This window comes from Hirundo rustica, chromosome 2 (genome assembly GCF_015227805.2).
Source record: "Hirundo rustica isolate bHirRus1 chromosome 2, bHirRus1.pri.v3, whole genome shotgun sequence".
Taxonomy (NCBI): Eukaryota; Metazoa; Chordata; class Aves; order Passeriformes; family Hirundinidae; genus Hirundo; species Hirundo rustica.
The window spans coordinates 51,483,245-51,506,681 of record NC_053451.1 but is presented as its reverse complement, the minus strand read 5'-3'; the positions used below and the strand labels follow the sequence as shown (position 1 = coordinate 51,506,681).

At 45.1% G+C, this 23,437-nt stretch overlaps 1 protein-coding gene across 1 annotated transcript in view; it reads left to right on the top strand.

Moving 5' to 3' along the window:
* Positions 1 to 741: 741 nt before the first annotated feature.
* Positions 742 to 23,437, top strand: part of SMAD9 (SMAD family member 9) — a 35,438-nt gene continuing 12,742 nt past the window's right edge. The window contains exons 1-3 of the mRNA XM_040055338.2: positions 742 to 773; positions 14,933 to 15,554; positions 21,962 to 22,219. Coding sequence (XP_039911272.1) covers positions 15,143 to 15,554; positions 21,962 to 22,219 — 670 coding nt within the window. The 5' untranslated portion in view covers positions 742 to 773; positions 14,933 to 15,142. The remainder of the gene's footprint in view (positions 774 to 14,932; positions 15,555 to 21,961; positions 22,220 to 23,437) is intronic.

Below are 23,437 nucleotides of genomic sequence, written 5' to 3'. Positions count from 1 at the left end.
CCCGCACGGCCCCGGGCAGGGCAGGGCGGGGATCCGAGCACCCCCTCCGCGGGCAGCCCGGGCCGGCGGCCTGGCGGCCCCCGAGGCGGCTGCGCTCCCGCGGGGCTGGGGACGAGCGGCAGCGGGGGCTGTGTGAGGGGCGGGTTCCCCGGGGATGGTTCGTGTGTGCCCGTGCCTGGGGGGAGCTCCGTCCCGGGCAGCCCGTGTGCCGGAGGGGCACAACTCGGCGTGTGCGGAGGGGCGAGCCCGGCGAGGGGCGGCGTGCGGCGGGTTCGGAGAGGTGCGCGGTGTGTGTGCGTGAGTGTGAGCGTGTAATTCACCGTGGGGGCGTGTGTTCGTGAGCGCGACAGTGTCCGTGTGTGCTTGAGCGTGCGTGCGCGCGTGTGTCTCTATCTGTGCGGATGTGTGAGAGGCGCAAGTTTGCGAGCGTGTGCATGTGCGCTTGTGTGCGATCGTGTGTGCGTGTGTGTGCGCGACCGTGTCCGTGACCGTGTGTGTCTGCGATCGTGTGTGAGCGCGGCGGGGGCGGCGCGGCCGGGGGCCGCGGGGGCGGGGGGGCGAGGGGCGGGCCGCGGCCGCGGCGCTGCTGGCCGCGGTCCAGCCCGGCGCACTAATACAGCCTGGCGGCTCCCGCCTGACTGACGCCGGCCGGGGCTGCTGCTGCTGCTGCTGCCGCTGCGCCCTGGCCCCGCCGCCGCCGCCGCCGCGCAGCTGCAGCCCCAGCCCCGCTCCCGCCCGCGGCGCGCCGAGACCCCAGCCCGCGCCCGTGGCAGGTAAGAGCCGGGCTCCCGGGCGCGTCCCGGGAAGGGCGGACGGGGGAGGCAGAGGGGACGGAGGACGGTGCCGCCGCCGTCGCCCCGAACTTCGCGCCGGGGCCGTCCCGCATCCTTTGCCGAGCGGTGCCGGGTCGCGGGGCGGCGGCGGCCGCAGCATCCCCCCGTGCGCCCGGCGGGGCGGCCGCCGCCGCGCCCCGGGCCGCTGTCCCCCCGGCCGGCGGCCCCGGCCCCGCTGGGCTGGGGCGGTGTGCGGGCGGGGGCTGGGGCCGCGGAGCAGCGAGATGAGACAGACCGACGCCAGGACGGCGAGTGAAAGGAGGAGCGCGGGGAAAAACATTTTTATGGATGGCTAAACGCTGACAAGTCTTCCCGCTGTCAGGATTTCTTTCTTTCTCGTTTAAGTAGGAGAGGGGAGGGAAAAAAAAAAAAAAAAAAAGAAAAGAAAGAAAAGAAACAGCATAGCCCCACATGACACGTTTAGAAATACTTTTCCTTTCAGAGATTATTTTCTGTTCGAGAAATCCCGCTCCTGGACACGCTCCCGGGAAAAACGGAGCAGAATTGCTGGGATTCGGGGGTTTTATTCCAGCTACGAACGGTGACTCTGATTGGCTTCTTGTCATTTGGCTCCGAAGTTAGAACGTAACGTGTTAGCAAATAACCAACATTTCCAAAAACAACAGCCCTCGATATGGCAAATTATAAATCGCTGTAATTTTATCTCCGTGCCCGGGCAGCTCTAAGTGGGGGAATTCGGAGTTCGGCTCATTGGTAACAATTCGGATATTGTTCGGTAACTTTGTGTTTTCCTACTTTGATTTTATGGGTAAATTTATTTGATGCTAGTCAGGTCTGCTTTAAAAAGGGCATTAGTGGGAATAAAAATAAATGACACACACGCACACGTGCGCACGCACAGTCACACATGCCCGCTGTTAATTACTTGCATCTTATAAATTATTGAAAGAAATATTTCAGCCCAGAATGGTCAACTATTTAGTGAAGGAGCTCTCCCTTGGCAGAAGTGGGAAATGATGTGCACAGCTTGGGAATGTACTCAAGTTTGCAGTGGTTTGGGAAGGACACTGCAGATAACGCAAGTTTCAGTACTCTTCAGCATCTCCGATGCCTGGAAGTGTGCCTCTCTATTTGAGCAAGTATTTGTGTGGTAGGACTAATCTTCCCATCTTCAGGAGCGTAGATGAAGAAAGTGCTGCAAAATTCTTCTCCTCAGCAACGGTAGGACAAATGTCATCACTCAAACAAATCTCCATTTTAATCCAGCCAGACAACTCCCTTCTTTCAGATTTGATAAGTACCAGTGTCTGGCTGGTTCATCTTTGCTTCCTGTTAGATTTTAAAGCAGAGGCTGGGGACGTTTGTGGTTCGTTTTTTGGTTTTTTAAATATTGAGTTAATTTGACTAAGTAGCTAAAATAAACATGCCAAAAAATACATTTGAAGTCAGTTGTATCAAGAAGGATATCTTGTATTTACTGGGTTTGGCAGTAGTTCGCATTCCCGTCTGTCCTTTGTGATGGAATTAGAAACATTTTCTTCTTTGCTTTATTAACTCTCACATAAGCTGATGAACAGTAATTCTTCAAAAATGCCTGGAAAAAGGGTCAAGTGTATTTTCTCACAAATCCTTATCGTATCCATATGATATATGCAAACCGGGAGATCTCCCCATGGATGCATCAAATCCATGTCAGTATTTGTAAACTGATACGAGACGGAGACAGCTTTCATTTACCCACAGCAACTGAAAGGAATATGCACAAAGCTGTCAACTGCACAACTTTGTGGAGAAGTTGAGAATTAGTATTTCACTAAGAGTCATGCACACACGTGCCAGGAATCTTCAGGAGGTGGGGATGTGGTGTAGAGGAACTCAGTAGCACCTCGGGTTTGAAAGCTGCTCTCATGGAAACTGGCAGTAGAGCCCCATCCTCGCTTCAGTGGGTACAAGATGAGGCTCAACTCACTAAAAGAGGAGTGTGGAAGTGTCAGTATAATGTATCACATAACATCTGGGCAGTTAATCCTCCTTTCTCTCCTTTTATTCTTTTACAGGCTTTCTGCATCTCACATTCAAATTCTTAGCTATCTGCTGTTATCAGACAGGGAGATAGTGTGTCATGCAATGCTCTCGCCTGAGTGCTAAAGTGCTGTAAATTTGATGGCCAGGCTAATCTGTCGCTATAAAGTTTTATTTTTCCATTGTTAAATTCAAAGGACAATGACTACTAATTACAAGTGACCTCTAACCAAAACACTGGCTAGAGTTTATCACCGGTAAGTATCAGTCACTGATACTGACTAACAGTAATTCCAGCATTAGCAGTACTAGGCATTCTGTTTCAAAGAAACTTAAAAGAATAAGGGGAGACAGAAACATATGTATATTCTCTCTAATTTGCCTGCTGTAAAAAATACAATAGAGAGATTCCATTTTCTGTACAATATATAGCCTTTACAAATAATAATTACAGGGTTGGGGAAGGAAAAAAAACCTCCAAACAACGCATCATAAATATTTTAGCTGAAAACAACTCAGCAAAAATATACATAGTAAAGGATGTTCTGTTAAACTGCCTGGTTTCCTGATACAGGCAGGATAAAGATATCATTAGTGTTACTGTACATGAACAGCAAGAGATGGTAATAACAACAACTTGAAATCATCATTGCAGTCCTCTTACTCTCTTTGAAAACAGTTGTGACGAAGCAGTAGACTTTGAATACAGTGCAGCAAAATTAACTTTTCAAAAATATCCCAAATTATTTCCCATCTTATATTTTGTCTGCAATGCTTGAATGATTAATATTGTGGGAATTTTACAGGTGGAAAGGTGACTTATAAAGAGACTTGGGCCCTGTGTATTTATTATAGCAGCTAAAAATCCGGCTGTTCTTTTGCAGATGGGTGGATTTAATAGATTGCAGGATCACAGCCCAGACACAGATCCTGACTAATATGTTTGCATTTTAATTAAAGCAGGTGAAGCATCAGACAGATTGTTCTACAGGACCATTTGCAGGTTTCTGCACCTTTGACAGTTGTAAGGTCGAGCAGTTCTCTTTGAGGTTCAGTTCCTCTGGACAAGGGCACAGCAAGGACATGGTGGAGGTGGACATGGAGTGAAGGAGACTTCCCACTTTATGCAGCCACCCCTACTTAAAAAAAACCCTAGAAAAAACAGAAGAAGAAAATCTGATTATTGATCTCTGTTTTTCTGAGACAGCGTTAAGATCGAGGTGTGTTTCTGACTGGGAGAAGCAAAGCCACATCTTTCTATCCAGAACTTGTTTCCTTCCCACCCTTTTTTTCCTTGTCAGTAGCATCACCATCCTCCCTCTGCCAAACTTAGCATCATCTTTGCCTCTTCTGTTTCCTCACAGGTTGTGATACTTCCAGATATCTCTTGACAGTTTTTCTTGGTGTTACTTCTTACATTCCTCCTTCCCTTTTTTGCAGCTGCCAAAGCATTAGTCCACACTGTGGCAACCCTCCAGCTTGGTACTGCAACCTCCCATTTCCCAACAAGCTCTCTTCTCCCACTTACGTTCTGCTCCCAGTCACCATGACCCCTGCCAAAATCCTGAGTCTTTTGCTTTTCTTTCTGAGACATCTCCCATTCTGGAGTGTCCCTATATGCCTGGCCTTTGTATAGGTTTTGAAAATATTCCCCACATCCTGAGTTCCTCACAGCCCTTGGCCTCAAACTCGGTGTCCATTAAAAGAGAGAAATGAGGAGGAAAGAAAATTAACAGACCCGTGGGTCATTAGAGTTTGTTCTGCTTCAGGCTTCCTTTCACCCTCATTACCTGGCTACAATGGGAGCCAGATTGGCCACTTCTTGATAACGGTGGTTCTGTGTTTGCTCGGCCTGGTGCTGTGCTGGGTCACGCAGCCGTGCTGTGCAGAACAGCAGGCAGGAGCTGGCCATGGAGGTGCCTTTCAGAAGGCCTTGTCTGCAGGCAGCAAAGCTCCACCTAATGAAGAATCCTCTATAATGTGAATAACCCTGCAGCTGAGGTCAATACATTTCAACAAGACTTAATCTTTTTTTATATGTGTTTTTTTGCTGTGCCTTCCCTTAACCAAAAAAAAAAAAAAAACACCCACCCAAAAAAACCCCCACCAAAACAACAACAAGAAGAAGAAAAGCACCAAAACCAAAAAAGCCTAAGGTGGTTTTTTTTTTTCTTTTAAGTATTCCTTTGCAGCATTCCTCATCTGAAGAGTTGATCATGCTTTACAAAGCCATTCCAGTCAGGGTACCTGTGGGACAGATGCAGAAATCAAGACACCTGAGGGAAGGCTCTTTACCCTCTGACCCCACAGTGGGCACAAAACTGACTGGAGGCACAAGAAGTTCATGTGGCTTTTCAAAACTCTTTTATGGTTACTTGCTGGTCTTGCCAATCCAAACCTACTAGTCTCTGTCAAATTGCTCTGGCCCAGCTGCCAACGTGCAGTTTCTCACCCTGCAGCATATATGAGGTAGCTGATTTATCTCTCTCTCATCAACAGATCTTGAATTACTTCACACAGGGCATCTTCACGCTTGAATTCTCTTCTTCACAGAGACATCTAGAGTAGAGAAACCAAAATCCATTCCCATGGGAGGCTGCAGCCTGTGGCTCCCATGCCTTTCCTGCTGCATTGTCCTGCAGGACCACCTCAAGCTTCTTGGTGGTGGCATCCTTATGAGCCTTGGGCTGTAGGGGCTGTGCGGGCCAGAGCTGAGCGTTAGGAGGGGAGAGGAAGGGCAGAAACAGCCATGAAAAGATGGGGTATTCCTTGGAATCCTGAGATGGATTTGAAGAAGATTGAAATATTTCTTTTAAAGATTTAGAACCTGAACTGTACCTTCTGCTCAGTGTTTTCTGAAGCTGGTAGTTAACATGACATGTCATCTTACATGCTAAAGAGAATCCAGCCCTTGTTTTTACTCCCAGGCTCAAATGTAGGCATATGAAGCCTGTTTAATCTCATAAGCAGGTGTTCTGGTTTACAGAGAATCTGAGCACCCACATCTTCAACTGAAGCCACTGAGAGTGGCCAGTTCCCATTGAATATCTCCTTCTTCCCCCACAGGAGGGAACTAGATAGGCAAGTCCTTGCTCCTTTTGTTCTTAGCACTGTTGTTGGGAAATAACTTCCTCAGACAATCCAAGCATATCCAGATATTTTTCATAGAAAATGTCCTGGTCCCTTGACCAAGGCAATCCCTGCCACTGAATCAGACTTTTTCATGGATAAAGCACACTAATGTTAGTGCTTATGTCTTCTCCACACAGTTATTTGTTGCAGTTCTCCAAGATGTAGGCCCTGTGGATGCTCCACCCTTCCTCCCCCCTGCAGGGTTTCACAAGCCACTGAGGGCTCAATTAGCACAGATTACTGCGGATGTTCATGCAGGAGAACCTATATGTCAATCTTATTGCATTAGCAATTTCCCACAGTGATGCACAATGGAAGCCTTTTAGGAAAAACAGATTCGAATGTGATATGGTTTGAACACAATGAAATGCTAATGCAATTCCGTGGACAACTGCGAGTGTGATATATACAGAAAGTGTTTTGTGTGCGAAATCTATCCCCCCCTATGCAGTTGGCCAGGCTGTCTCACCTGGAGAGAAGGAGAGATGGACAGCAGTACTGTTGCTTCGTCCCCAGGCCTGCTGCCAGTCAGAGGGGAAGCATTTCTGGAAATTCTTCCTTTTGAGTGTTTTAGCCATGATCCATATGATCGATTGATCTGCATTTCACATCTCAAGCTGTGAGATGCTAAATCATCTGCAAAAGATGTCTGCTGTGTTAACACCAGAATTGAGTAATGCTTCAGACAGACCTCCCTGAGGTGGGATGTGCTACCATACAATATGAGGAGAACATTTGCTTTATCTTTTTTCCCTGTGTGCGCTGTAAAGGCATGACCAAGTGTCCAGAAGCGTATTCTCTTCTAACAGCTTAAGACACTAAACTTCCACAGTAGGTTCCCAGCAGACTAGAGTGCCACATCCTTGGTGAAGTAATTGTTCTTTAGATGTATCCTTATTCACAACATTCTTAACATCTAAATCTAAGCAAATCCTTGTCCTAAAATGAGTGTTTGGGACTGACTCCAAGAATGCCAGTAATTGATAACAAGGATTACAGGATCTGATTAGTGTGGCTATAAACTTTAGATCAGCATTGAAGCTGAAATTCTTTTCAAGTCCACTTCTTCCTTTGTGAAGTGTTTGTTCTGGAGGCACTTGGATGCATGGTTCGTATTAGAGACAAATCAGGGGGTTTTTGTTTTTTTTTTAAAGCAGGAATTCTATTTTTTGCTTATTTCTAACCGTTCCATTTTTAGAAACATTGATGGGCTTTGTTACGGTTTCTCTGGGAATGGTGAGTATGTGAGGAATGCAGGACTGACTGTCTATAAAATGGGGATAGCCAGGGCCATGAGAAGATATTTTGGCTTCCTAGGGCAGGTAGATGCATCTCCTCATCACCCCAATGCCTCCTACCTTCTCCCAGAGATACATCCTCAGAGCTCCTCCACAGCATGAGTGTTCCTTAGCCTTCAGCTCTGCTGGAGGAAATCAGCTGGGAGAAGGGCTCTTCTTCAGAGATGCTGGTCTGAGTCTGAGCAAGGCAGCCTCAGGAAGGGGTAAGGCAGGGACTGGGCGAATGGGTCTTCTTCCTGCCTGCAGGGAGCAGGGTGTGAGGCAGAGAAGAGGATGTGTCCCTGTGGGATTGCGTCTTAGAAACTTCAGTGTGGCCCAGACAGGGAACACTGTGCAGTTCACCCCTTATAAACATCACAGACACTGGTTTCCTTTAAAAATTAATACCGAGGAAGGAAGTGCAGTTGGAGAGAGATCATAGTGATAAATTGGTCCAGTTTAATATTTTTACATAGACTTTGGTTGTGCTAATTTTGTGAGGTGCCTTCAGATACTGTGGGAGATTTTCAAAGGCAAGAACTGGTGGGAATGTCCAGCCCTCCGGTTTGGGTTGCTGTCCTCAGCGGCTGGACGCAAGTAACCCAGAGGTCAAAGCCGGTGTAGCCGTGCTAGCCCAGTGCTGCATCTGAAGAGAGGGGCCCTTTTGCTTGGTTGTAGTAGGGAATGTAGGGTCATAAGGGGTCATCTCAAGGGGTTTTCCAGTCCCTTTTTCCTCCCAGCACAGTTATTCTTGGAGCAAGCTCTGTAAAAGGCACTCAGAGACTTCCAGCAGCAACTATCCCAATATGTATCCGTCCTGCTCATACGCTCTCCCTGATTTTCCAAGTGGACATGAAAGGCAGATTGCCCCCATCCTGTCTGCAACAGCCTTTGCACATGGGGGTACTGTTACTGTGCCCACGCACCTCTGTTCTCCACATCTCATGTCACACTAACAAGGCTTTGTTGAAGCATCTGCCAATGTTCTCATCCAGAGCAGTCCCACAGCAGGAATTGGTAGATACCTTCCTAATCAGGCATCATGGACATATCAAACATGACCCGGGTACTTAATTTTCTTTTGCAACAGAATTTATGCTTCTGAAACACTCCTGCAAGTGTTTGGCCTGTGGAACTGCACACAGCTGTGTTAAGGTGTGCAGCTTATATACTTGAATCTTTCCTTCTTTCTATCAAGTAAGAATGTGGTATTCCTGTCAAGAGAAGGTAAAAGATGCCGAGTAGATGAGATAATACCTGAGTGGTTACACAAGAAAAATTATGTGGATGGCACAAATTTTTAGTCACTAGCATCAAATTTTGTTCTTTTATTTGGGAGGCAGTGAGTTCAGGTGAAGGCTCCACAGGGTGAATAACTGGCTGGAGAAGCATGAGGTGCTGTGAGATTTGCTTTCTCATATCGATGCCTGCACATAAAGTTCACTGTAGAAGGGTTTTCTGAACAAACTTGAAAAAGAAAACGAGTTTCTAAAGCTTGCATTATTAATTTAAGCTTATACGAATAACCAACAAGATGTTGCCGGGGCTGTGTGAAATCATTGGATAAATTTGAGCCTCAAACTCTCTACCTCCTATCATTGCATCTGTTTTCAGTTGGAGCAGTCCAGGGACAAATTGGGAAGAAATTTAATTTCTTAATTTAAACAAAACAAAACAGAAAAAGAACGAAAAAACCCCACCCACCTCTTTACATACTATTAAATTAAAACTCTAGGTGTTAAGCTCTGTGGTTGTGGAAGAATTTGATAACATTGTAATGAAAAATTCATTCACTGTATTTACTTTTGTGTGAAAGACAGTGGTTTCAGATAGATTCATGACAGCACCCTTGTCTGGTGGGTCCCGAGGACAAGAAGAAGCCTTGGAGGATCCCAGTTGATGTTGAGGGTGCCATGAGTGAAGCAAATGATTTACATGCTTCAAAAATAACACATGGCCACTGTTTCTGAGCCATCAGCTGGTTACTGGACTGTGCCGCTCAGGCATGTGCTTTCCCTTTGCTCTCCTGGAATGAGTGTACATATGAAACCTCTGCTGCCCTGCTCCAAGTTGCTGTGTGGGCAAAAAAACCAAAAAGGGTTGGTGCATGAGGCACAAGGCAAGGTTGGTGAGGTTTGCTTCTCATTTGAGACCCACATATTTGTACACTCTTCTGTTTGTTTGTTTCTTTGTTTTAAAACCCTTTTCCCTGCTGATGTGTAGAAGATCTCCATAATGAGTGGCAGTGATGATTTGACTCAGGAGGTTCTTTGCCAGCCCTGGGTGTGTGTAGGCCGCTGCCAGCTGGGCACATTTGAAAATGTACCAAGAATTAGTTAATTTAAGAAAACTCGCGTGTTTCTCTCTGTCATAATAGGCAGAAGTAACTGAATCAGTGCTAGGTAAAAATAACTAACCAAGAGCATGTTCACTGCATTCCTCTTCACCATGATGGACTGAAACAACTTTCCCCTTCCAGTTCTGTTGTGATTTAGTCACCGAGCGTCAGACTTCCAGCTATAATTGTCTCACTGCCACATGCATCTCCAAGAACTGCACAGCTTGTGTCTAGACGACCCTCTGAGAAATCTCTCTCTGTGGCCTTACTTAGCTGTTGCGGTGACACTGAGACTGATGATGTCAGGCATTCTCAAGACAGATAGCCATGCCCCTCACCATGCAGTTTGCCCAGGCAAATGCTGGAGTGGAGGCAGCACCTTGAAGCTTTATGCCAAGACTGGAAGCATATACACATCTGCCCACACCTGTGCTTACATACACACACAGAGATACGCTTTTGAGGGAGGTTGGACACTTCACTTTTGCACTGTGGTGTCTTCAGTTTGTTTTCATTAGCATCCATGAAAGTTTTCCTTTTTGACTTCTGCAGAAAGCTCAGAGTGAAATTTAACAAGGACTGATACAATTTCCCTGCTGTGCCTATGGGAGTGAAATTCCTGCAGCCTGAGGGAATGGTATGAAGTTGTGTCAGGGGAGGTTTAGGCTGGATATCAAGAAAAGTTTTTTTCACCCAGAGGGTGGTTGGGCACTGGAACAGCTCCCCAGGTAAGTGATCACAGCACCAAGCCAGTGTTCAAGGAGTGTTTGGGCAACTCTTAGGCATGTGGTGTGATTCTTGGGGGGGCCTGTGCAGGGCCAGGGCTTTGATGACCCTAGTGGGTCCCTTTCAACTCAGGATATTCTGATTCTGTAATTCTATGACAACCAAATTAGAGGAAACTTCATCAGCATGGACTACACAGGCATTCTGCTGAGGTGTGATATGAGTCTTCCCTGGCACAATGGATCCTTTTTACATGAGTTAAAATCTAAACTTCACAAAATCTTTCCATAATGGAGATGTCAGCATGTTGGCATGAGACACAGAGGAGGGCATGTTTAATTTCCATGAGCTCTGGAACCCCTCTTATTGACTTCATCAGGACATGGATCCAGTTAGGAAATTGTAAGCCCAAAATTATGGTGGGCTTTCCTCTGCTCCTAGTGTGTCAGGCTATTTTGTACCACAGTAGAAGTCACTAAAGTGAAGTTCCTGGAGCAACACATTTCTCCTGCTGACCTGAGGACCTACAGGCTATTTCTGCATTAGAAGGTGAAAAATGGGTGTAGGAGGAGGAGAAAATATCCTAGTCCCTTCCACTTAATGTCCATTTTGCTGGCTCTTAGTGTTGCAGTCATTTAGACTTGAGGTGCCTTATCTCACACGGCATTAGCTGTATGCAGTGCCTGATTTTGCTATTTTTTTCTAGATAATTACCTTTAGGTGAAATAGTCCATGACATGTACACACATATTTTTTTTAAATACATATTTAGGGACTTGAGGATGAGTGGGTCAGATATGGGTGTCAAAAATTTGGACATGTTTATGTGGCCAAGTGAATTCTACTTAAAGACTGCTTCTATACCAATAAATACGCACAAGAGTGGTTTGGGGAATTGCTGCTGGCACAGACCAAGGCCGTTCCAGATGCTGTGGTAATAACATGCTACAGGTACTAAAATTCCTGTGCCCAGAGATGTTTCCCACTGCTAGTGTGCCACAGCACACTGTGTTTAGGGAGAAAGGGAGTGAACTGGGCTGACATGTTTCCAGTCCCACCTTTTCCTGCAGGCCTCAGGAACAAAAGGGTGGATCCATGCTCATGTCCCATACATCCTCTACCGCTTCCCTAAATCAGGCTTCAGATCTTAGGCTAAACTCAGTGATGGAATGAAGATTTACTTTGTGGAAGACTGACCATGTTTATTGTTGACCAGTCGCTTAGCTGACAGATAGACAAAACCTTCCTTGTAGTCCCAGAGGAGAGGGAATGTATCCTGAAGGATGCCTGACTCATCCTCATGATAGCACATCATATTGTCACTGAGGGAGACAGAGCTGACCAGGCCAGAACTTCAATCATTGTGTAATGGACATGTGCTGGGAATATGGATCAAAACTGTAACACTTCCGTCCCCACTGCCACTCTAAACTGCATCGAGCATCGAGAAACACAATGGATCATCAGCATGGAAAATGCATTGAGTGTGGGTTTGAAACATTCCAGTTGGGGAGGCAAGTTGCCTGTTGCCAAAGTCATATGGCTCAAGCAACTGCTGTCCTGAAAGACTGTTAAAATTAAGCTGTGAATTGGCATCTCTGTCACTGCAGCCCTGGAGCAGAGTGGCTGCCTCAATATTTTGCAATGGAGAATCTAAGCGTAAGGAATGCAGGGCTTAGTCTGCCGAATAGTGTGCAGTATTATGTAATTTAATAACATTAAATTAGGATGTTCTGATAATATTATTTGAAAGCTGTTTAGTTTATTTGATACCATTTATATTTTATATGTCAGTGGAATTCGGGGGAAAAAAGATTTTAGAAGGAACTGGGGAGAGCATGGTAGGAAATTGTGCAATGTACTTATCTGAGACTACATCACATGGTCTGCAAAGCACAGCTTTTGCTTTTATACACATAGTCTTGGCGACTCTCCCACTAGCAACAATAGCGCTCAGACTCATACTGATGTCACTGTTGAGTTATTTAATTTGACTGAACGAGATTAATGTGTTTATTTAAAACCTTGGTCGAAATGGAAAAGAAAATCTCGGGACAATACTTTTATGTGAACATGTATGTTTTCACATCTGATGATTGTAATGTTGCATTAACTTATCAGGAGCAGTTGTTTACACATGCCAATGCCCAGGAGACCCCCTCAGATAAGAAATGTGAGCCATGTTCCCTCTCAGCATAGAGCAGAGACTTCTACACTGCTACTGGTCCAGTGGGCTTTCATACCAGGCTTTCCTTGCTTCCTGTTGCTGCTTTCAGGGTTTATCCACAGTGATCCCAGCATTGTTTTATTTTCCCATGTGGGGATGGGGTTTGGTGCCGCCAGGCAATGACAGCACTGTGATAGTGGATCCTCCACAGGTTCTCACCAGGGCAATGAGGGACAGACACCTCCACTGCACCGGATGTCTGGATGGGGCTGGTGCTGGGCTCTACAGCCTGAGCCTGCTCCAGAAAAAGCTTGCCTGCCTAAAATTTATCCACATTATGTTTTACAAACAAATTGAGGGGTTTTTTTCCTGTGATAAATCACTCTGAATTTACTTCATTCTCACCTGTACCCTCTAAGAGTTTGGAATAGACTTTGGTTTTGTCTAGAGGCAGTATTAACTATCCAGTTAAATACTCTAGGTCACTGGACTTTTACTAATACAGAGCAGAGAAAAAAACCTGGAATCTGATGTTTCTTTTTGTATGGTGGGACAGGTTTCCACAGTTCTGTGGAATCAACCAGTCTCTGACGGATGAAGGGCACGAGTGAGGGGTTTCTGCTGTGCTCTGTCATGAGCCTCTCTTGACAGTCGAGAACAAATGGACACACACACAGGTCGATAATGTAGAAATTGCATAAGCCAGAGCTCAGTGCTCTGGTGGGTGCCTGAAGCAAGGTGTGCCTGTTCTGCCTTTCAGTTTTGTAGTTCCTCTGTGTGTATTTTCGTGGTGCTTGGCATATGAAAGTCTTGGGGAAGAGCAGCTGCTGCTGCTAAATAGTTGCTTTCATGATTTCTCCTCTGTAGGGCCAAGTGCGTCCATCCTCCTAGTGCAGTGGAAGGCTTTTGGGACTTTGAGCCCCCTTTGAGCCCCCTTCTCCTGCTGCTGTTGTGGAGGAAGGGAAAAATCTTGTTATGTTTCCATGTATCTGCATTTCTCAGGGTGATGGACATCTCCAGGGTAATGCAGTGAGGCATAGGGATGGGCATGAGAACAAAACAGAAGAGCTGGGAGAAAAACAGCTCTAGGCAGTTCTTGGTCCTCAGTAAACATCACAGCCTGTCCAAGAGGCTGTGCTGCCCTGAGCCATGTGTGCTCACACTGCAGCATGCTCCACAGCTGCGTGGCGCCAAGGGTGCCCGAGTATGCCAAGGAACCAGTCTTTGGGATTGGCCTCCTGTCTCACTGTGTTGTACCTGTGCCTGCACACAGCGTCCCTGGGTGCCCTTTGAACTCTTACAAGATCTGTACATTTAAGGAAGTTGCACAAAAATATGGTTTGTGAAGCACTGCTCTCCCTGTGCTGAACATCATCTGTCTCCCCGGTGGCTGCCTCTAAGTGGTGCTGAGGGCTGTGAGCAGGCCTTTATTAGTGGGGGCAAAAAGGTCCACAAGGGTGGACTAGGGCAGTCATGGAGACGCTTTGCTAGAGGCATCCCTTTGGAAGCTGCCCCCTTCTCCTCTTTTAAGTGCCCTCTGTGTAGGTCAGACCTTTGGACTTGCTATGCACAGAGGGTCCATGAAATACATTTAAAGCAGTAAATAACTTGATGTACAAGGACATTTTTTCTCAGAGTTCCAGTCAGTGGAAATATGTAATTTTCAGCTAAAATTAGACTGGCTCCAGCTATATGAAGGAGGGGGAAAAAAAAAAAAAAAAAAGGAAAAGCCCTCAAGAACTAAAGTCTTTCTGTTGGATTTTGTCAGATGTAGCAACTCCTAGTAAAAATCACTCAGGATCAATCCAGCACAAACTGTGTCCAAAAGTCTGTGATTTGGATCCAGAAATCTGTGAATTGTTGAAGAGAGAAAAACAGATTGAACAGATTGTGCAGGCAAAAAAGGGTTTTCTCTTCCATGTAGGAAAATCTAAACAAGTATAGAGAATGCTAGTAAATCTTTCAAAAGCCTTAAATGAAATCTAGGAGTAGTTTAAATTAATTTTGCAGTTAATATTTTACAACTCTTGACAGTACAATGAGGTTGGATTGGCAGAGAAGGAGTTGAAATCAGAACAGTAATCTGGTCATTGCTTCCATAAAATTTGAAATTACGGATTTATTTTCATAGGAGATGATTGAGCTGAGTCTACAGCTACCAGCATATAAAAAAGGGGAAAAACTGTCTTTTGTACTAAAAATAATCTTAGTCCTGCAGCAATTTGCCTGGTGCATTAAACTCTAAACACAAGTTGAAGTGACTGGATACTTAACAATTTCCATGGTCCAACTCTAAAATGAGTGGGGTGGATACTGGGGAGGAGAGGCTTGGGCCCAAAATAAACATCAAAAACCAAACAGAAAACCACTGAAAATTAACTACACATTTTGAATAATTTCTCTTTCAAAATATTTTATTGAAGGAACAATGGAAATAGTGTGTGAAACCTAACCATGTATTGTGTGGCTGTTCCAGGCTTCATCAGCAGTTTCTTGATGTTTGGAAAGTTCTGAGACCCACCCTGTCGGACTACTTCTAACCAGTGCCTAAGACTACAAAAACGTACGTGTGAAAGAACCTTGAGGGAAGTGCCCATCACAATACTGTGGAAACTCTGTAGAGTCCTTGCAAGGCAGGAGAGCAGTTTGTGCTTCCGTTGACGCTCGTGCGTAATCTCTGCTTCTTATGCACTCCAGCACCCCTATCAGTTCCTTGTTCTCCTTCACCAGCCCCGCAGTGAAAAGGCTGCTGGGCTGGAAACAAGGAGATGAAGAAGAAAAGTGGGCAGAAAAGGCTGTTGATTCCTTGGTGAAGAAGTTAAAGAAGAAAAAAGGAGCCATGGAAGAACTGGAGAGGGCTCTGAGCTGCCCGGGTCAGCCCAGTAAATGCGTCACGATCCCACGTTCCTTGGATGGGCGGCTGCAGGTGTCTCACCGCAAGGGTCTTCCCCACGTCATATATTGCAGAGTGTGGCGCTGGCCTGATTTACAGTCTCACCATGAGTTGAAACCACTGGAATGTTGTGAGTTCCCTTTTGGCTCGAAACAGAAAGAAGTGTGCATCAACCCCTACCATTACCGGCGGGTGGAAACCCCAGGTAATTACGTCATCTGCAAATGATTTGCATCTCTGTGTTAGCTCTTGCTCTGGTGGGTCTAGACTTGGTGCATCCTACAGCTGTGTTCTGAAATGTGAAAAGGCAGGCTCCATCTGATGGAAGGACCTTGGGTCTTACCCTGCCTGGTGCTATCATAGCTCTGGCAGCCAGGACCAGGGAGGGAGTAAGGAGCCCCTCTCCCGTTGGGGTCCACATCCCGTCAGACCCCTGAGGGCACCCGGCTCTTGTCCAAGGTGCTGAAAGCAGCTTCCTTTCCATGCTTTGTCTCCGTGGGTGCTGAATCCTCCCCGTCTGAACTGCTGGCCATTTGCATGAAGTCTGGGCATCAGCCTGGCCTCACCACCGTGGTGTGATTTATGTCTCACTGAAAACCAACAGTTGACTCATTAACCCCCAGGAAACACTATCACTCTCTTTAAAGATAAGAATTATAGTAAGATGGCATATTTTGCAGTGGATACGAAACCAGGTCAGTTGATTCTTCCTGAAATACCTGGTGGCCTGCCTTAAGTTGGATTTACTTACCTAAATGGAGAGTTTATGTGAAATAAATCCACCAGGTTCCCATAAAACTTTGAAAATTTCCACTGATAATCCTCTTTGGACTGCACTAAAAACTTATGACCTCACTGAAAGGTCATTTAATAGGGTTTTATGTCAATGAAACAGCTGTTAAAGAAACTGTAGTGTTCAGTGTTGACTTTCATTGGGATCTTAGAAAGCAGGGCTGGCAAAGGTCATGAGCAGTCATCCTGTTTCCCTCTGCCCAGACTCCCAAACCAAACCGAATTACCAGGTACATTCCTGACAGATCTTTTCCTAATGAGCTCTAAAAATCCCATGTGATAAAGGCTCTACAACCTCCCCAGGCAAGTGAATCTATTGCTTTGCTATCCTTACAGTTCAAAATTATTTCTAATGTCTAACCTAGCTCTCCCTGGCTGCCAAAAATCACGGTAATTTAATTTACTAATGGATACAGTTGGTAAGTGTATACTTTTTATTCTGAGATTACTCCTTGTCTGACATGAACTTTACTCTGAGGTGACATTAGGATCAGATAAGTGAACTGTGGGATGTTTCTTTTCACACAGATGAAATAAGGGAAAGACATCTGTTAACATTTGTTAAACACCAGAGACTGCTTCCTCTTCTGGTAATCCTTCCAATGCAGCAGAGCTGTCACTATGAAGTTGTATCCGATCTGCTGTAAACATTGTCAAAACTTTTATATTTTACAGCTACACTGAGTGGTGCTTGTTGTCAACAGTTTTCAGTGGAAAGAGCTGATCTCACGTCTTGCTAAAGTAAACTCTTCAATAATTTAAGAAAAGACACTCATAAAATATCCCATATTTTTGTTTATTGCACTTCTTTATTTGCAGGCTGTAATCTTTAGTGTCTTCTCATTTCTTCTGGTGTAACTTTGGTGCAGTTAATAGAGTCGTCTCAATGCAGTAGCTGACAGCACTGAACGGTGCTGATTTCAACCCTGGTTTTCTCATCTGTTCAGTGCCAGCTAACAAACACTGCTAATGGAATAGTCCAGCAGCTGCTAAATGGCTGCCAAAGCTTGTTGTTCTGATCCTGAAACTCAGAAGCTTTCAGCTGTGAACATGTCTCTATTGTTTGTCTGTGCAGCAGACTGGCAGTATCTCTGCTAGTAACGTAGAAGGGGACAAGGTGCAGGTCTGGGTACTGCTGAATTGGTAACATGATCCCAGGAGCAGCCTTGACCCACGTGGACTCATGTGGACTAGCGGCTCTCAGAGTGCAGGGGTTAGCCCACAGGAGGGTCTTTGGGCACTTTGGACTTGGCCACCTTGTTTTGGGGATGAAAGTGAGTGCAGCTGTGGGGATACAAGATGTGCTGTGCCAGTTCTCCACAGGACCCAGGAATTGTTCTCAGGCTGTTGTATTCACCCCTACAACTCGGCTTACAGGGACAACTCAGAAGCTGAAGCTCACAGCTATAGTATATATTTGTTTAGTATAACAAAGAGTGCAGCCCACTCAGGTGTTCTGGGGAAGCAGCGGAAGGGAGATCTTGTACCACTGCATGTGGCACAATGCAGCTCCAGTTAAAAAGCAGTGCTTCAAGGGGGTGTTGGCAAGGCAAGAGAACAAATGAACTTCATGAGACAGTGGTAGCAGTGAGATCACCACAGAAAAGGCTGGGAGTAGTTGATTTAGGTACCGGTCTGTTCAAACAACAGTTCTCTCTTAACTGCAGGAAATCTGCATCTTGGCTCTTGGTGATCTTAGGCTTATATGAGATTCTCTGAGTCTCCTCCTCTGGAGCTAAGGCATCCACCCATTGAATAAGTCAACACTGTATTTTTTATAATTCACATACCAGTATTATTTTCATTCAAATGTCCATCCTTTCAGGGATCATTTTCTATCACTGCAGCCTTTCCTGCTGAGTCAACCACTGTATGACCAGATCCATTAACTTTAATCCAGAATGATTGAGTTGTGTCAAAGATGGGGAGGCCTCACCCTTGCTTTGACAACCTGGCAAATTCCTTGACCTCTGTTAACAGAGTACAGCTTTGATATCAGGTCAGAGATTCAGGGATTTTATTACCTCCATTGTGTTCTCAGCCTGCCCAGTCCCATTTTAAGCTCTGCTGCTGGTAGTGCATAGATTACACATGGCTTTTATTGCTGCTACAGGTATTCCTGGCAGATGTCTTCTCAGACCTGCTGAATGGCAGGTGCCACTTAGGAAAAAAAAAAAAAAAAAAAAAAAAAAAAAAAAAAAAAAAAAAAAAAAAGGCAGAAAATATTTTCTCTCTGCGTGCAACATCCCACTGCAGAGGAGTTAGGCCACCTAATCTGAAGGAGATAGGTATGTTGGTTATGCTCTGCTTCCCCCTTCATTGTTGCCTTCAAAGACCTTCTCAGAAGTTTGGTTTGTTGCGAGGAGAAGCTGCCTCAACATGGACCCTGATGTTTTCATATGAGATCATTCATATGTAGGTATTGCAAATTTGAGGGTGCACCATTGCTGTAGACAGGAGAATTTTTGGCTTAGACTAACTGAGTGGGACTAAGATGTGACAGCCTCCCAGGTGGAAGACCACCTGCTGGGCCTCACTGTTGGCCAGGTGTTTGGGAGTAGTCATGGGCATGGGAAATAGATGGATCTCATCGGAAAGTGGTCTCCAAAAGTCGTAAATTGTGCAGAGATGGATTAATGTGTGAGAAATTGCAGCGTGGCTGTTGCAGCTGAAATTGAAATGAGGCAGATAAGTTCGCTTGCTAGCATCTGAACTCACAGGCTCTGGGCACAGCCAGGTTCCCACCAAGAACTGTTGGAGCTAAAGGGAATGGGAGAAAGGCATGAAAGGCAGTGGCAGGACTTAGGGCATGACCATATTTGTCTTCAGTTGAACAAAGATCATCAACACTTCAGCGTGAATAGGAGGAAGGATCCACCTCTGGCTCTTGGTGGACAATAGCAGGTAGAAGAAAAGGACCCCAATGAGCTGAGAAAATGCTGGAAATTTATGAGGACTGAAAGGTCCCAACACACTCAGTTACTCATTTTTATGCCTCTGGTCACACCTCCTTCAGAGTGGTTAAGCCCTGGAGAGTGACATGCTACCAAAAGAACAAGGAGAACGAGGCCCTGGGGGGTTCTCTAAGCCACAAACAAGAAAATCTCTGAATGCCTCCCCACCACAGAGGCTTTAGCCCTCTAGGCAGTCACAGAACAGTCAGCAGAAAGAGTGAGTGAGGTGGCAAAAACTGTTCGGCAGAGCAGAAATTAAAAGTGCCATGGTCAGAGCTGGGAAGGAGTTCAAGGCTTCAAAATTCTTCCTTCTGACTCACTCAAGGCAAGTCAAAGGCTTTCCCTGGCAAGCGCTGTTCACACATCCAGATTCTCAGCTTTCATTTAGGGAAGGAGTTGAGTTCTCACAGGGCTGAAGGAAGCAGCTCCCTCAGCTGTGGTACCCACAGTGGGGTGTCAGTCTCTCAACACTGCACGATGCTTCACACAGCTCCTCATTTTCAAAGGCTGCTGGTCAGAGCTGGCTGATCAGCAGTAGTCCTGACAAGTGTCGTACCAGTTTCATGGAGCTGCTGAGGAAAACTCCAGAAGCAGCAACAGCTCACAGCCTGGAGCTGTTCACAGGAGCATGGCATGGGAGGAATACAGCTCACCAAAACCACATCTGCAGTGATGGTACTGGTCTTGTCCCAGTATATAGCAGTAAAAGAGTTTATTCCTCTCCACTGGCTGTGAAGAGATCCACAGGAGACTGGGCAGTGATTGTCAGATGTGAATACTTGTATTGCCCGTATGAGTCCTAGCTGGATATTTAAAGCTAAAAGAACAGTCAAGCAGAAATACCTTTCTCTACCAAACTACTTTAAAAAGTGGCAGGAGACTCTTCATGCCATAAGTAGGGGCATATGAGAGGCAGAAGGAAAGAAAGTAGTCTCCAAAGTGCCTATCCTTGTCCTGGCCAGAGGCTAGTTAACAATGCTTTGGGCCAGAGAAGCATGTATGTGGAGTGTCTTAACAGGTATCCCAGTGCCTGTGTTTGCAGGCAGGTGAGAAGATAACTTCTGTAGTGAGCTCCCTGCCATCAGTCCAATCTTTGGCATCATTTTAGGGCTCAGTTCTTCAGGTCATGGGTGACTAGTAAATTTTTGGTGGTATATTCCAGTGGGTGGGCAGACACGCTGTTTAATGCTGCCTCTACTGCTACATCGAGCAAGAAGCTACAAACATATTGTTGGTACCAGTAATGTAAACCATTGCTGGTACCAGCTGTAAATGCCCCAGCTCTCTGAGCAGCTGATGTGCATTCCAAGCAGTCCCTGCAGCCTCTTCTCATGCGCATGTTTTGCATTATCTATACGTTATTTGCTTTATTCAAAAGCAATTATTCCACTCTTTCATTAAGTTGGATAAATGAGAGTTTGCTGTAATGAAAAGTTGTTAGCTAACCTACCTAAAAATAATTTGCCTTCTCTAGACAGAGCTTTTTGTCCCAAGCAATATGTTAAAACACGTTCAAACTGTATATTCCCATCAACATTTAAAACCCAGAGTGCACATTGCTATTTGTTTCTGTAAACTAGTAAGGATAGACTGGAAGATGATGTGCTGCTGGGTTTCAGGCCAGAGGAACTCTGGTCAGGCAATACAAGCCTGCTGAATTGTCCCCGATGCTGGGACTATTCATCCTTCTCACAATAACTCAAATTGCCCCCTTATCTTCTTTGGTGGCTTTTAGATCTGCACAATACCAACTGGGAATTCATTCCCCCTAACTGTGTTGAAAGCCTTAACAAAGATAATTAGGCACTATGTGAGCTAGTAACTAATAGAGAAATCTTGGGGTACAGGAATCACCCGCTGTAGGTGCTGCTCTCCCCACCAAGGACTACGGAAGACACAGTTAAAGCCTCAAGTTGAACTCTCATATTCAAAATGGTTCAGCAAGCCTCATCATGTTCCATCCTAGGGATGGCATCTTCATAGGTATCTCACTAGTCAGGATTTTCAAAGTGTTTTGAGTTTTCATTCTACTCTTGCTTCTCATATGTCTGAATCCAAAGTAATTTGGATCAACTTTGGGTTTCTCAAAGGGGCAATGCTGTTAACAGCGTTGACAGTGTGAAGTGAAAGTGAAGAGAGTTTGTGGAGAGGCAGTATCTTCTACTAGACTAATTTTTAAATGGGTTAATTTGGATTTCAGTTTTCTGACCTGCATTTTTCATGTCTTAAATACCAACTACTGACATATGCCTTCTTATGCTAGATCTATTCTAACTATATTGTAAGAGCTAAATTGATATTGCTGCAATGTTTGAATTGCCATTTACATTTCCTTTTAAAGATCCTGCTGTCTGTCTGGCAGCATTTTCAAGTACCTGACAACATTTTAGATCTGGTGTCTGGCTTCAGGTCTGTACTTCCTTTTGCCCATTTGTGACATGTTGGTAGTAAAATATGCAGTGCATTGCAGAGCACTATTAATTGTTATTAAACTTGGATGTGAATTTGGCACATCCTGGTGATAATATTTAGAAAATTCCTGAAGTGTTCTGGTTTTGAAGAAGGAATAGGTAATTTGTACCGCCTGAATTTCTGCATGCCATATCTGTGAATTTTATCATATCTTGCTCAAGTCGAGATTCCTTATTTTGCATGTGGAACTGCTGTAACTGGCTGCAGATCTGGAGAAAAATGTCCAAGGATTCAGCTTTTCATTCTTGGGTTTGGACAGGTTTGTTACTCTTCAATGACTTGTATGCAGGCAGCAAAATTTGAGCAGCATGGAATGTGCCTCTTTTTAACTTACAACAAGGTATATGTTCAAGAATAGAGCTCTAACCATTTTTTCTGTTGTTTTTGTTTTCAGTCCTACCTCCTGTACTCGTTCCAAGACACAGCGAGTTTAACCCTCACCTCAGCCTCCTTGCCAAGTTTCGAAACACTTCTCTGCACAGTGAGCCACTGATGCCACACAATGCCACGTATCCAGATTCTTTCCAGCATCCTCCATGCACCCCTTTTCCATCATCCCCCAGCCACATGTTCTCCCAGTCACCCAACAGCATCAGCTACCCCAACTCTCCAGAAAGCTCTTCTGGACCAGGAAGTCCCTATCAGCTCACAGGTAAGAATGAGCTTTGGGACACCCTGACTGAGGCATTTGAGGGTCTTGCCAGGGCCTGGGGTCAGGTGACAATTCTGTGCTCCCTCCAGACTGTATCAGCAGATTGAACTGTCGGATGGAATGGACTTGGAATGTGATTTCTTTAGACTGCCTCTTGTATATTGTGTCTCAGTCCTTCTGACAGATGATCAAGAGATTGAGAACTGTAGTCATCCTGCTCCCAGAAGTGCCTGGGTGAGATGCCATGATTACTGTGGGGGAAAAACTGAGGAGAGAAGCAGGTGTGCCAGGCCACCTTCTGTCCAAAGCTGCCCATCCAAGCTTCTGGTACAATTCATGGAAAGGAGCATTAAGACCTAAGTTAGGGACCTAGGATGGTCAGGGTAGGAATCTTTAAAAGCTCCATCAAGAGACAGGATAAAATGGGGAAATTTGTGTACAGAAATTTTTTTAAGTTTATGGCAATCCCACTGACTGTATAAATTTCAGAAAGTTCAGGTGTTTAACAACCTGGCCCAGCACTTGGAGAAGTGACCAGGCAAGTTCCTATGACTTTGGATCCAGCGTTCTGAGATTAGCAGGCTTATGTCGCTCAGATTGTTTATGTTGTGAACTCCTGACTTAGTACAGCTCTAATTACCTGAAAATTTAACCATGCTTTTGCTGTTAATGCAACACAGCTAAGAGCTAGTTTTAATATCAAAACATGGTTAAGATTCACTTCAGCATTCTTACTTTCAAATAATTTCAGTTATGTCAGCTTTTTCATAAAGGTGAATTCAGGTGAGAATCTTGTAATTTAAGATTTTAGTGTCTCAACTATGAAGCATTTAAATTCAGGTCCTTAATGATATGCCTATTTAATTTTAAGTGCAAGAAAGATGTTTATTTTACAAGGTGCTTGTAGCATTTGAACTTCCTTTTAAGCTGAATACTTTCAACACAGTGTGATGTTTTCCCGTCCCTCTTCATTCATTGAATGTGTCTTCATTCATTTCTTCTCTAGATCTGTATTTCTGATTAAATCATATCTAGCAACACTGAAACGTTTCATCAAGTAGTAAGACTTGTTTGTCTTCTCTGATATTTTTCTTTCGCCTCTGTGTAACTAAGCTGGATTCAGTGGAGCTGGTCCTGACAGGTAAATCAGGCCCATTCCAGATGTGTAATGACTCTGACTCGTGCATTTAACTGAACTTGGGACCTTACAAAGCTACT